The sequence below is a fragment of the Grampus griseus genome, assembly GCF_964374135.1.
Source record: "Grampus griseus genome assembly, chromosome: 4".
In the NCBI taxonomy this organism is placed as follows: domain Eukaryota; kingdom Metazoa; phylum Chordata; class Mammalia; order Artiodactyla; family Delphinidae; genus Grampus; species Grampus griseus.
Window position 1 is genome coordinate 72,622,286 of NC_138997.1, and position 14,403 is coordinate 72,636,688.

Below are 14,403 nucleotides of genomic sequence, written 5' to 3' on the forward strand. Positions count from 1 at the left end.
TGGGAGAGGAAGCCTGGGACTGGACTACGAGGGCCTGGAGGGAGCCGCAGACGCGACCTGGAGCCAGAACCTGAGTCTGAGTCCTGAACCTACTGCTGAGCAACGAGGCAGCCCTGCTCCAAGTTCCCTGCTCCCCTGTGAAGGAGGACAAAACCAGCCCGTCTGTCCCTCAGCTGCAGGGGGCGCAACCGTACCACCCACACGGTGGGTGAAGCACTACATTCACGCGGAGGCGACGGGTGTAGTGGCTTGGTGAGCTGAAGGTGCCCGAGTGGTCCCAGATGAAGGAAGATGGAGGACACCCTACCGGGGTGAGTGTGGGTGAGAAGGGAGAGAATGTGGACGCAAGGCCACGGCAGCAGTACAGGCGAGGAGCACGGCCTCAACCCCAAGGCTGTGGTGGAAGCACCGAGAAAGAGGCAACAGAAGGGGCCTCGGTGACCAGCAGAGAAGGGGATGGAAAGCCAGGGAGGAGGAAAATGGAACCCGGTTCTAAAGCAGTGGATATGTGGGAAAATTGGACCCTCAAACAAGGAAGTTAGAAAATATTTTCGTGAGAAGGCGTGATGCTTCTAAACAAACTTTTGCCCATACAATAGGACACTGCTGACTTTGGAAGGAAAAAAATCTCATGAAACAAAACATTTAATCCTAAAAACTATGCATCTATTCTAAAAAGCATCTGGCAAACAAATTCTATATACAACTACACAAACGCTGTTTAGTAAAACACTGCAACTGAATTTCACCATGTTACTTCTAACATCTATACATTTTCATGCATGTCCTGATTTTACTTGAAGGCTGCAAAAATTCACAAGTGAGGACATCACAGTGTACTACTAATGTGTTATTATAGATGCACCGGATGTACAGATGCACCGGATGTACAGATGCACAGATGTAATAATGTGTTATTACAGATGCTCATCAGCAAATAAACCTTTGGCTGAGCTAACAGAGCCAAAGCGAAGAAAAAGTGAAAAGATCAACATGGAGGTAAGAAAAAAGAATTATTTGTCACTGAGTTCTCTGCTTAAAAAAAAAAAAAGATTAAAAAGAAATCATCAATCAAGAAAGCCTAGTCACCTGAACCCACCAGACACACAAACATAACAGAAACCACCATTCTGCAATAAAGTGTAATCGTACATATGGGCCGTGGACAGTGAATGAACACAACGCCAACTTATACCTCAGGATTCGTTACCTTACGGTGACCAGGCTGAAAAATACAGCTTTATGTCACTCCAGTAGAACCACCTATTCACCTACTTGGACTGGCTCACTGCGTGACAAACAAGATGATCACTTTTCAAAATGATGACTAGAAACTATGTTTGAATAACGTCCACTGAAATTAGCTTACGTTTGAAATTCAAACGATTTTCAGATACGATATAGCACCCAAAATGAAACTGGCTTTGATCTGACTAACTTATTCCAGTCAACTCAATGGGTGAAGCTTTGCTGTTTCGTGAGAAGGAAAAGATTTGTCAAGCTTACCTAAGAGACATTTAGAACAGTGTCTATTACATGCCCATTTACAAGTTACTTCCTAAGCCAATCTCAAGAGCTATTAATAGTCTGTCACTAGAGCTTTTTGCTGACATACTACATTCTTGCCCAGAATCAGTTAGTATAGAAAGGGTACACATAGATAGAAATTCTAACTAGCATCCTGGGAGTAGCTTATTCAACTTCCTTGCTGTAGTACGTAAAACAAACCTCAAAAGGGGAGGGAGAGAGAGGGAAACATCTGGATAGGCTCCAGAGAACTCACCCGTGCAAAGTCAAACGCATATCTGTAAATAAGTTTAAAGTTTGTAGAATCATTTAATAATGATCTTAAGTAATCCAAAGTATTTCTGAGTTTTTCTGTTGTATCACATCTAGAAAAACAGAATAAAGGCAAATTATAACCCGAGTTTTTTTTTTTTAACGTGGGGCAGTAATATAAAACACAATACCAAAAGACAATAAAAACCCTGGAGTTGGAACATGTCCACGATGAGCTATTTTCTTCCTACACTTTTTATTTTAAGAAATTTCAAATGTACAGAAAAACTGAAGGCCTAGTAAATACACACCCACATACCCATCCCCCGGGCTCACCATGAGCACTGTCACATTTGTGCTCACTCTCTCACATACATGCACTTTTTTCTGTACCATTTGAAAGTAAGTTGCCAACATAATGCCACTTTACTCCTAAACACTTCAATGCCATCATCACTCTTAATATCCTAGAAATGTTAACTTTCTGAGCTAATATATGACCCAGTGCAAATTTCCCAATTTTCCCCCAGCTGTTCCTTTTCATCCGGGATCCAATCAAGGCTCGTGCACTGCTTTCAGGTATCTATCTCCTTAGCATCTAGAAGGTGTCCTGCCTTTTTTCTGTCTTTCTTGACAATGTCATTTTTTCAAAGACCAGACTAGTTGTTTTGCAGAATCTCAGTCTGTCAGATAATTTCCCTATGATTATATTTAGATTAAGTACTCATGATAAGAACTCTCCACGTGATGTCCTTCTCAGTATACCCTGTGAGGAGGCTCATAACGTCAGTCTGTCCCATTACTGGTGATATTAAGTTGATTCATTTGGTGAAGGTAGCGTCCACCAGATTCTCCACTTAAATGGTACTCTTCGCCCTTCTGAAATGGTGTGTAATCTGGGGGATGATACCTTGAGACTGACAATCCTGTTCCTCAACAACATTTCACCAGGTGTAACATTTTAGCATCTGTTGATGAGCCCTGCCTGAATCAGTTTTAACATCTGAAGGTACAAAATGGTGATTTTTCTAATTCTATCATGCTTTTACACTTACAGGCTGGAATTGTTCTATAAAGAGTTCTACTCACCATCTTTCTTACTTTCTAGACTTAAGGATTTTTGCCTTTTACTCAGTGTTATAATCTGCTACTGTCTTCATTCTTTTTGATGCATAAATTGTCCGTGTTTGGGCACTGGCCCCTTCAAGCTGGCTCCAGTGTCCTTCTGACATGTCCCCGTCAGTCTCTGAGCACGTACGTCCTCACTTTCTGGCACAAGATATTCTAGTTCACCTTGTACTCTCTCTACCCTAAACGTGAAATCAGCTATTTCTCCAGGGAGCCCCTAGTGATAACCATCTATTTTCACAGGTAAGAGACACACTGTTTAGTTTTCTTAAGTAGACTGATTGGTTATTTTTACAAACTAATTTTCTGTTCATAACATCTAGCCCTTAAAAATGAGAACAAAGAGTCATCATTTTCACTGACAATATTAAAGCTTTTCAATGCTGCATGTGTACCCTTGCGTTTCTCTGTAGAGCTTTTACCTCCTACCAAGTATAGACAATACATATTACAAGTATTATCAATGTAAATATTTTACGTACTTTATAAACTAAAATATGGTTCGTAATAGAGCATACCAATGTATTTTTAGCAATAAATTTGTGAAAGCTTTTTTTTTTTTTTTTTTGTAGCTATCTACAAAAAACTCCCCAGGATCTACTGAGATGATAAAATAACTAAAAGTCAAAAGCTACAGTAAATATTTCATTTCTATAAGTCTACAACAATTTAGAATGTGCTTTATTTCTTCCTGATGTTTTTGAAAACTAGAAAAGATTAAAATTAGACTATTTTAGATGTCAGAAAACCCTGCTTTAAGGGACTGACATGTAAGCTGAGAGCTGAAAGACAGGTGGAAACTAGATGTTTTTGGAGGCGAGGGCCTTCCACATTAAAGGAACGGTATGTGCAAAGGCCCAGTAGCAGAAGGGAGCATGCTAAGTCCAAAGACTAAAAGAAAACCACTGTGACTAGACTGGGTAGAGTAAGAGGGAAAGTGGTCCAAGATGAAGCTGAAAGAGGGGTAGGGCCAGACCACAAAGGGTTTTTGTGGTCCACAGTGGGTTTTTTTGTTTGTTTGTTTTGGGAGGTTTTTTTCGAATCCTAGAAACAATGGAAGCCACCTCCTATCATGGGAGAGACCGTGATCAGGCTTCCATCTTGAAAAGCCCACTCTGGATCTCTGTGGAGAAAGGTTAAGGAAGGAAAAAAAGAGACACTGATTGATAGCCTAGTTATAGAGATTTACTGCCAGAACCCAAATTTAGGTTGCTGGAGGCTAAAAGGATGCACAAGAAAGCAGTAAGCAGAGCCTGTGAGGCAGGAGTGGGAACAGGGCTTACCTTGCACTGGGCACTCAACTGTATGGCTCGATTTTCTTACCAGGTATATAAATAATGAATAATATTTTATTAGTAATAATATGGGGGAGGATCAAAGAGGAGGGAAACCAGCTAACCCCAAAACATCTAAGGCCAAGGTTCCCCTCTTCATTTGGAAAGAAGGTTAAGGATGAAAACCACAGGAAACTGGCCAGATTTGGGCCAGTGGTTTAGTTTAGTTAGTCCTGCCCAATGAAAGGAAGAAGAGCAGTTGTTTGTTTCAACAGATTCTAGAGCAGGAACCACTCATTTAGATGACCACTGCATAGCTAAAAGAAAATAAAGTCGCTACAGGTCAATATGACGTTCTGCAGCGTGCCTGGAAGCAAGTCCAGCCACACTGGCAAAGACGTCCCTATGTCTGCAAGACGCTCAGAGAGCTCACCTGGAGTGTCAAGCATAAAATGCCCAAAGTAAAATTTTCACTTCATGTATCTATTAAGGATGGGTTAGAGACGATACTGTCAATAAAGGGTTTAATCTGCTTTAAAAGGGGTCCTGTCCTGCAGAGACTGTGGACTAACCCCCATCAGGGAGACAGGCCGTTGAGTCACCCTGTCTGAACCGCAGGTTGCCATCTAGTGGCCACTCAACAAGGCCATCTGCAGAGGGGCTCAGTTCAAACAGAGGGCCTGTGAAGAAACAGGCTTGGCCTGAGACTTTTCAGAAAGCAGCCACATCATTCAACACATTTCCCCCTGCTTTTCTGTGTACCACGTATAAGAAAACTTGTGGTAGTCATACAGTGACAGTGCCACACCACTAAGGGGCATCTTTTCCCATGAGAAAATATGCATATACTGTGGAATGAAATCATTGCTTATTTGAACTTTGCTGCTGTAACACAGTCCAAAGCAACAGGAATCAGGATAATAATCCTCAAAGGTTATAAAATCAAAGGTAGCTCTCTCCCATTACCCTGGGACAGCCTTTGCCCCTTCACTTGGTCAGCCCAAAGGTATTTTTCCAGCCCATCATCAGTTCTCTACAAAGTTAGCTACAACTCTAACACACTTTTTTGGGGTTTTGTTTTGTTTAGCTTAAACACTCTATAAGCTTAATTCATCAGAGGTAACCTTAAACCACATGTTGGAACAAGGCAATAAAAAAAACAGTCAATTAAAACAAGAGTTGGGAATTCCCTGGCAGTCCAGCGGTTAGGACTCGGTGCTCTCACTGACAAGTGCACGGGCTCAATCCCTGGCCGGAGAACTAAGATCCCACAAGCCGTGTGGCCAATAAATAAATACATAAATCAATCAATCAAGAGCTGTGCCTTCTCTGAGAACGACTGCGGGAACTTGGGGATAGATGTTCCCTACCAGCTGCTGTCACTGCTTCCAAGAGTCACAAAACATGGCCCTGGAGAGGCCAAGCACACAACTCCAGATGGCATACAGAAGACTGGTTTCTGGGTGCCTGGGGAAAGCCACATTACATCACTTCAACGTTCCTGGTTTTAGGGACATTACCAGGGACACCCAGAAAGTGGCAGACCGATTCAAAACTCTCTGGTTCCAAAACCCATGGGTTTCCTATTGCTAGCATGCGCTCACTGTACAGTTGTAATTTTTTTAGAAGAGGTTTTGTTATATACACTTTAATTCCAGCTTGAGTCCGTAAAACTTCACTGGACAGGTTTAATAAAGCCAAAAATGAGAAAAAAAGAAAAAAATCCAAATAGAAGACAAAATAGATCATTCAAAAGATGGACTACTTTCCATCTTTAGAGCATATAAAGGATTAGCCTCTGAGTTTTCTTATTTATTGGGTGCAAATACCTTATAAATACAAGTAGCATAAAGAGAAGTGACCTTATTACTTTTGGATATTTTGCCTGAACACTGCTTCCAAGCTCCTGCCTCAAATGGACTTTGTCTTGTTCATGGCTTTTGTTTCCCCAGGACCTAGAATTCTGTGCCTGGCACACCACTGCCACTCAAATATTTGCTGAACAAATGACGAATCTAGGGAGGCAGGAGGGAAAGGGGGAGGAAGCTCTTAAAACTTGAAATTGTACTATTTTTGAACTACAAAGAACCTTAAAGGTTATTGTGAGTAATCATCTTCACCTCACTGATGAGGAAACTAACCTCAGAGTTTCATCTCACAGAAGAAAGCAGACTCCTCAATTCCTTTACAGTGGATCAGGTCTGTTACTATACCGTAAATTGCGAGGGCCAAGTGGCAGCATTCTATGGGAATCCACCTGCCACTACCCGTGTCACACAAAGTGGCGAGCAGAGTTCCCCACAAAGAGCTTGTGGAGCGCCCCCCAGCCCATGAACATACGCGTAGGCCTCTTCCAGGAAACTGTGTATTTCAATTCCCAGGCAATGCAATCCTCAAAACATGGGCAAGGCCTGGCACGGGGTAATATTCTTTTGTAAAGGCAAATGTAAAAACGAATCTAGAGCTGTCCAGAAACGGACACTACACCCTCTTAAGACACATGGAACTGTGCCTGAAGAAGTGCTGATGGTGCCTCCTCTAAAGCCATGAATAAAATCTTGCTTTGGCTGTGCATTCATCATTACAAGGATACTTCAAAAGGAGCCGCCATCACGTGCTCTATCCGGAAAGCAACAAAGGGAGGCAGCACGGAGAACAATGCAGGAGTTAGTAGGCTGAAAACTGTAAGGAGGAGTTTCCCTACATGACATACACAATTTTAGGAGATCCCAGAGACTTAAACCTAAAATTCGAGAGCATGCTGAGAGGAAAGCGTACCTGTAAAAGGGTGATCTGGCTTTTACCTAAAACGCACTTGTCATCAGACAATAGTTGTCAGAGGAAGAATGTGACTGAAGAATCAGAAGTCTTAGGTTTTCCTCCCATCCTACCACTTTCTTTCACAAATCACATACCCCTTCTAAGCCTCAGTTTCCCCATCTGTAAAACGTGCAGGGTAAATAAAGCCTGATCTGCCTAGGTAGCCGTGAGGCGCGAATGAAAGAACAGTGAACAGGCCTCATAAAACTACTAAAGCACAACGAAAATGAAGCACTGTTACCAATGACAAAGGGACAATGATATTGAAAGTTGACAAATTACGAAATTATTTAAATAAAACCATAAAACCATTTCAATTCCAATTTTAATCCAGTAAAAACTTAAGCCTATCATTCCTAGTTAAAGGAAGAAGAAAAAGAGAAGCCATTCAAGTACTTTAGATCAGTTACTATATTAAGAATTAGCACTTCCTCTTCAAATATCATTTGAAATGTTTCATCATCCACCTCAAGTGTATCTTTCAATGAGTAACAGAGAATGACAATTTGTTTTCTTGAGTGAAACTCTTAGCAAGCACACACACGTAAACACACACGCACAGACACACATGCATGTAAGCACGAAGTAAACACATAAAACCAGTGATTTTTTCCCCTCAATTCTGGCCCAGGTAACATAAACAGAATCTTTATTATTATTATTTTTTTAATCACTAGAGTAATGAAGTTCTAACTTTGCCCAAAGCTAGTATCAGAATATATCAAATAAAAGATACTGAATATCTTTACTTACAAGTTATACTTCACTCAACTTTTCTCACTAATTATAAACCAGATGATAATACTTTGATTTTAAACCTGCGCTATCCAATACGGTAGCCACTAGACACATGTGGCTACTGGGCACCTGAAATGCAGCTAATGAAGATTGAGATGTACCATAAATGTAAAATATACACCAGATTTTCAAGATTCAATACGAAAAAGAAGGTAAAACAGCTTTTAAAACTATTGGTTACATGTTGGAATGATAATATTTTGGATATTCTGGATTTAAGTACAATATATTAAAATAAATTTTACTTGTTTCTTTTTACTTTTTTAAACGTGGGTATTAGAAAATTTTAAATTATATACGTGGCTCATATATATGAGAAAAGGATGGCCTATTTCTATTGAGCTGCTCTAGAAGAATACTAAAATAAACAATATATTATATAAAAACTTTAATTTCTAAAATTCATCCGTTATAGCCCTCCTCATCATAGGAAAATGGGGCTTGGTCTTCATACCTATGCACAGGTGAAGCCTGCCCGGATCCCCTGGCGGTCCTCCAGTCACCCAAGCCAGGCTCCACGAGACCCCAGGGGTGAGGTAGGCAGCCAGGGGAGGGCAAGGACACCCACCCCCCACCCTTGCCCCAGGGTAGCCTCAGGACTTACTGTAGAGACGTCATTCCTTTTAACCATTCCTGTAGAGTAAAATAACCCATGTTTTGTGCATCCAATTTCCAAGCTAGGACGAGCATAACTACCTGTTTAAAACAAAAACAAAACAAAGCAAAAAGACCAATCAAATAAGGAGGACAGACCTCAGTAATTAAATACATTAACATCAGCCAAATGCTTCGGTTCATAGTAGTTTAGTCACTGAAATATGAACAAGGTAACTTCAAAAATGAGTTCTAGTTTGGCAAACATCTAAAAGTTTGATAATTCAGTCTGCTGACAAGGGTTTGGAGAAACATGACTTCTTATGCCTGATGGTGGAAGTGTAAAGCCATTAACCTCTCCCAAGGGCAGTTCTGCAGTATGTATCAAAACTGAAACCAGCAGTTCCATCTATGGAAAGTTATCTCATAGATACACCTGCACATATACACAAAGCTGTATAGTCAACAAGACTGACTACAGTACTATTTGTAGTAGCAGAAGACTGAAAACAACCAAACATCTACTAATAAGGGACTACTTAAATACTTCTTTGCTAAACACGTTCCGTACGAAAGAATACTATGTCACCACTGAGACAAATGAAGTGGAGCCATCGGTACAAACACGGAACAGTTTCCAAGATTTATTAAGTGAAAATGAAAAGAGTGAGGTGCAGAACAGAGTGTTAAAAACCCAAACAGTAGGTGGTGGGACACGGACAGTGGATTCCACGTTTGTGAGTTCAACTACATACACTGGGGAAATGATTTTAAAGTAGTCCAACACTCCACTTCGATAGCACTGTGCCTGCAATGAGCGCAGGATGAGCGGACAATCACTCAATCACTTCTCAGTGGGGCGTCATCCTTGCTTTCAGTGCACCTTCTGAAACTGGGCAGACATGAGGAACTGTGACAACTCGGGTTTTTGACACCGCTCGTCACTTTTTCACTCAGCTGCTTTAGAGAAAAGGTGGCACCGAGGCAGTGATGGTGAGTTTAATAAATACCTAAAGGTATAAAAGACAAAATTACATTTCCAAGATGCCTCCAACTGCAAACTCTCCAGGGCTCTTTCTTACACAGGGACAGAGCTGAGGCCACCTGGACTGGGGGATGAGGAGGAAGCTCTCCCATCCTGTCTACCTCAAAGACCCAAGACAAGGTGAGGGGTAACTAAAAAAGAAAGTATGCCACTCCTAAAGAGGTAAAGAAGAGGGACAGGGCCTTCCTAGGACCGTCCTAGGAAGCTTTGCCACTCTGCAAGGCTGGCTATCTCTGGAGAGTCATTCACACAAAAGGGAACCCGAGTACAAAAGAGGAGCTCACATATACACTGCTGAATGGCTTATACGTCCATTTGTTGTAATAAAAAAAAGAAGGCAATGGGAAGGAAATAAATGTTCCTGCATACAGTTGGCCGGGGACTAGCATACTCTGCATTTGGCAGTTAATCTGATTTCTTTACCCAGGACCTAAATGCTTCATTTCATCTAACAGAAGAACTGCCCCAAACCATTAAACTACAATCCATGTGCCCAAATGGGTCAGAGGGTGGTGACGGTGAAAGGAATCCGGGTGACATAACATAAAAAACTGAGGCAAGCCAAGACATGGAAGCAACCTAAATGTCCATCGACAGATGAATGGATAAAGAAGATGTGGTACATATAGATAATGGAATACTACTCAGTCATAAAAAAGAATGAAATAATGCCATTTGCAGCAACATGGATGGACCTGGAGATCATCATACTAAGTGAAGTAAGTCAGACAGAGGAAGACAAATACTATGTGATATCACTTATATATGAAATCTAAAGTATGACACCAATGAACCTATCTATGAAGCAGAAACAGATTCACAGACACAGAGAGCAGACTTACGGCTACCAAAGGGGAAAGGTGGGGGCAGGGAGGGATAAATTAGGAGTTTGGGATTAACATATACACACTACTATATATAAAATAGATCATCAACAAGGACCTACTGTATAGCACAGGGAACTCTACTCAATATTCTGTAATAACCTACATGGGAAAAGAATCTGAAAAAGAATAGATACATGTATGTGTACAACTGAATCACTCTGCTGTACACCTGAAACTAACACCATGTTGTAAATCAACTACACTCCAATATAAAATAAAAATTAAAAAAAAAAAGAGCATCAACATATTTTTAGGCTGTTATCCCTGAAAATGAATCAAAAAATACAATTTCACACCTGCCTTATATTACTTTTTGTAATAGAACCAAAGTTTTTAAAATCCCAAACAACAACAAAAGGCAAAATAAAAGCATAACACTCCCCACCATAATGAGGCAAGCAGCCACTCAGACATCACTTTAGATGATTTAATTAGGCCCTGAGAGCCAAAGGGCACATGAAGGACTCCAGAACAACAGCACTCAGGAGGTTCAGAAGGTCTGTCCTTTCAACTGCCAATGAGCTCGTCTGTAGACTAAAAATCTCCAGCTTTGTTTAATTTATAACTGGAAGATTAATGCAAAGCTTTCTCTTGGTGCTGACTTTATGGTTTTCTACTTTGGAGATCAGTATCAGTGAGAACCCAGTAAATCTCTAGGACCTATCAATCAAATATCAATTCAATCAGTACTTACACCCATTTTTTTAAAGTCACTAGGTTTTTTAGGTTTTAAAAATCTAGATTACTAGGTAGATAACTAGAACTGATAAGTGAACCAATTTTTCTACATATTATGCACATCACCATAAAACATGATTGTTAAATTGGTCAGAAAATGGTGACTTAAGAGACCAGGGGCCTACTAGGAAGGATTTTCCAAAAAGAAGGCGTTACATGTTCTTCAAACTATTCACACATTAGTGGATTTTCTCCTCATCCCTCAGCTTTTCTTGGAATTCTGACTCCTATGTATCTATTTACATATTTTCTAATTCAAACTTTGTATGTTCTCAAACATTATCTATACTCAATCCTCTATTAGAAGGATTAAAAATTCCACATAAATACTTGTTAAGCTAAAAAAAAAAAAACGGTTACGGTAAAGGAACACACATACAAGTATGCATGTAATGTGGCCTAACAGCCACAGCAGATATTCACAATGGGCACTTCTTTACACAAACAGACCTTTCCCTAGCACAGCGAATAAGGAAGCTAGCTACTTAAAGGATTTTTCTGTTACCTTAGTAAATGGAAGTTGAACTGAATTTTACAAGCCTGCTTAAATTTCATAAGCTATAAATATCAGGCAAGGTGAGGGTTTTAAATACTTTAAAGTGCTCACTCATCAATGCAGACAAGCCTCTAAAAAACTATTTTTGTGCTGGTTGTTCAAACAATTTCTGAAATTGGGAAGTATCCACAATTGATGGCTTATCAGAATTTACTTAACAACATTTTTCCTTTTTAATGATGAATAAAATAATAAAAATTCTATTAGTGGCATCTTAGGCTTGAAGTACAGGAATCAACACTTTGGAATAACAGTCCGAACTCGGTCGTTCAATCTTCTATGTGATTCAACATTTCAAGACTACTTCTACTGCTACAGAAATAGAAAACTAAAGACTCATAATTGCCAAAAAACGATAATAACAGTAGCTATTTTTTACTGAGTACTGGTATTTGGGGCTGAGGAACTTTGAAGAGCTGGGCCTCCCTGTTTTCTCGGTTAGAATCGGTGTCAGCACTCCTCCCACCCGACAGGTCTTTCTGCCCTGAGAGTAGATGCCCACCTGATCCCTCTCACACTGGCGGCCCGAGGCCTCCCAGCCTCCCCACCATTGGGCCCTGCTACCCACCCCTCTGATCACATGCCGATTACTGCCCCCTGGGTGGAACCTCTGGATCTCCTCTCAGGCCCAGCTCACTCTCGCCGCTTTTATACTACTGTCCAGAAAACACTGCCAACCTTGGCCCAGCCCCTGTCAGAAAACTTCCTTCTTAAAGTCCATGAAATGTTTTTGTCTGTCTATGACCAGGCTATGGACTAGATCAGGCAAAATACTACTGACCCACCTGTCCCCAAACCTCTGTACCAAACTCAATAATTTATCAAGACACCTGAACTAGATTACATTAAAATAAAAATACAAGACTAAAATACATGTAGTAAGTTAAAGACAGTCCAAAGGCTCTTTAGAAAATTTACAGTGTTACTGGGGGTGGGGGAGTGGGGAGACAAAAAAAAATTTTTTTTAATTAATTAATTTGTTTGTTTTTATTTTTGGCTGCGTTGGGTCTTCACTGCTGCGCACCGCCTTTCTCTAGTTGTGGTGAGCGGGGGCTACTCTTTGTTGCGGTGCGTGGGCTCCTCTTGCTGCGGAGCACAGGCTCTAGGCACACGGGCTTCAGTAGTTGTGGCTTGCGGGCTCAGTAGTTGTAGCTCGCGGGCTCTAGAGCGCAGGCTCAGTAGTTGTGGCGTGTGGGCTTAGTTGCTCCGTGGCATGTGGGATCTTCCCGGGCCAGGGGTCGAACCCGTGTCCCCTGCATTGGCAGGCAGATTCTTAACCACTGCGTCACCATGGAAGCCCAACAAAATTTTTTTAAAGAAAAAAGTGTGAAGTCTCGAAGAGCATGATATGCATGGGTACCAGATATCTCACCAACAGTCTGAATGAAAGGGATGATCCCTTGAGAGCTCTTCCAGAGCATAAATTCATTTAGGATATAAGAGGTATTTGTTAAATTGGAGGCTGATGTAATATTAAGCTGCATAGTTAATGAGTCAGAGCATTTGTATGTTTCATTTTGCAGTAAGACAAATGTGAGAATAGGAAAAAATATTCAAAAATAACATGATGATAAGACTTATGCAAAAATAATGAAGCATATAAAAAAACTTCTAATTAAATGTTTTAAAGGAAATACTTAGGGGCTTTACAATAAAAAGCAATCACTTTCTGAGTTAAATTCAACTGGAAGTGAAGGAGCTGTGAAAAAACCTTTTTAATTATAACCTATTCAAAACCCTTATGAATAATTAATTATTCAAAGTCCTGGACAAATTCTACATTAGGCTGGAACAACTACTACGGAGGGGGACAAAGATACACAAAGCCCTCAGTCCCCCAGTCCCCAGTTATCCGTCATGGTAGGCACACATGCCCACACCACTTTTTAAACATCTAGTTTAATTACTTTATTACTATACCTTTTAGAGACAAGAAATTAAATGAGAGAATTAAATGACTGACTGTAGTTACACCATACCAATTGCAGAAAAACTTTTGCTTACAAACCAATTTAGAATTGGAACTTATTTCTTAGATTGCCTCATAAAAACTAATGCACCCTTACTTCTTCACTGTTGCTTTATTTGCCAAGAGACAAAATCAGATCAACTGATCTACCCAAATTAGTAAGTTAGACTTACATTTTCTGGTTCAACACCAATGTCTTCACAAAATTTCTCCATGCCTTCGGGACCTACAACATCATCAGTACCTGTGATAAAATGCAATTTATAGAAATTAAATCTAACCATGTACATACACTGTTACTACTATAGTAGCAGTATACTGTTAAAATACTTATTATTAAAGTAAACTTAGATCAAATAACACTTAAAAGACCATAAATCCTTTCTGAAGGAAGAAATCACCAAGAATATATTGAAAATGTTCTAGAATTTCAGTTGTATCTTTAAAGGATTCTGTTCTGCACATTTAAGTCAGTTTACGGCCAAGTCCTTCAACCTGTGGCTAGATGGACACATAATTTATGTCTAAAGATAAGGCTACAGGCATTCAATTCCTGTTCTTTAAAGTAGCTTAAATCTCTATTCTTATTTTGGTAATAATTTCAACACATACAATAATTTTTGGAAACACAGCAAAGAACCACCTAATATTCTTTATAAAATTAACTGGGAGGTAACATAATTGTTTCTTTTACACAGAAAAAAAAAGCAAGCAGTCTTTTTGTTCTAGACAAGGCAACCCCTTCCTTCACATTCCACGTTATCTCTGTTTCTTCCTGAAAGAACTGTCCACATGTCCCAGCTCTACTGTAGCCC

The 14,403-nt window shown here is 40.2% G+C and overlaps 1 protein-coding gene across 2 annotated transcripts in view; it reads right to left on the reverse strand.

Annotated features, from left to right (window-relative positions):
* The window catches only part of DCUN1D4 (defective in cullin neddylation 1 domain containing 4), a 70,592-nt gene that overhangs the window by 16,255 nt on the left and 39,934 nt on the right, over positions 1 to 14,403 (reverse strand). For both annotated transcript variants that reach the window (XM_082653498.1, XM_082653497.1), the window contains exons 6-8: positions 13,762 to 13,832; positions 8,404 to 8,495; positions 1,784 to 1,892 (exon numbers count right to left, since the gene is read on the reverse strand). In XM_082653498.1, coding sequence (XP_082509624.1) covers positions 1,784 to 1,892; positions 8,404 to 8,495; positions 13,762 to 13,832 — 272 coding nt within the window. The remainder of the gene's footprint in view (positions 1 to 1,783; positions 1,893 to 8,403; positions 8,496 to 13,761; positions 13,833 to 14,403) is intronic.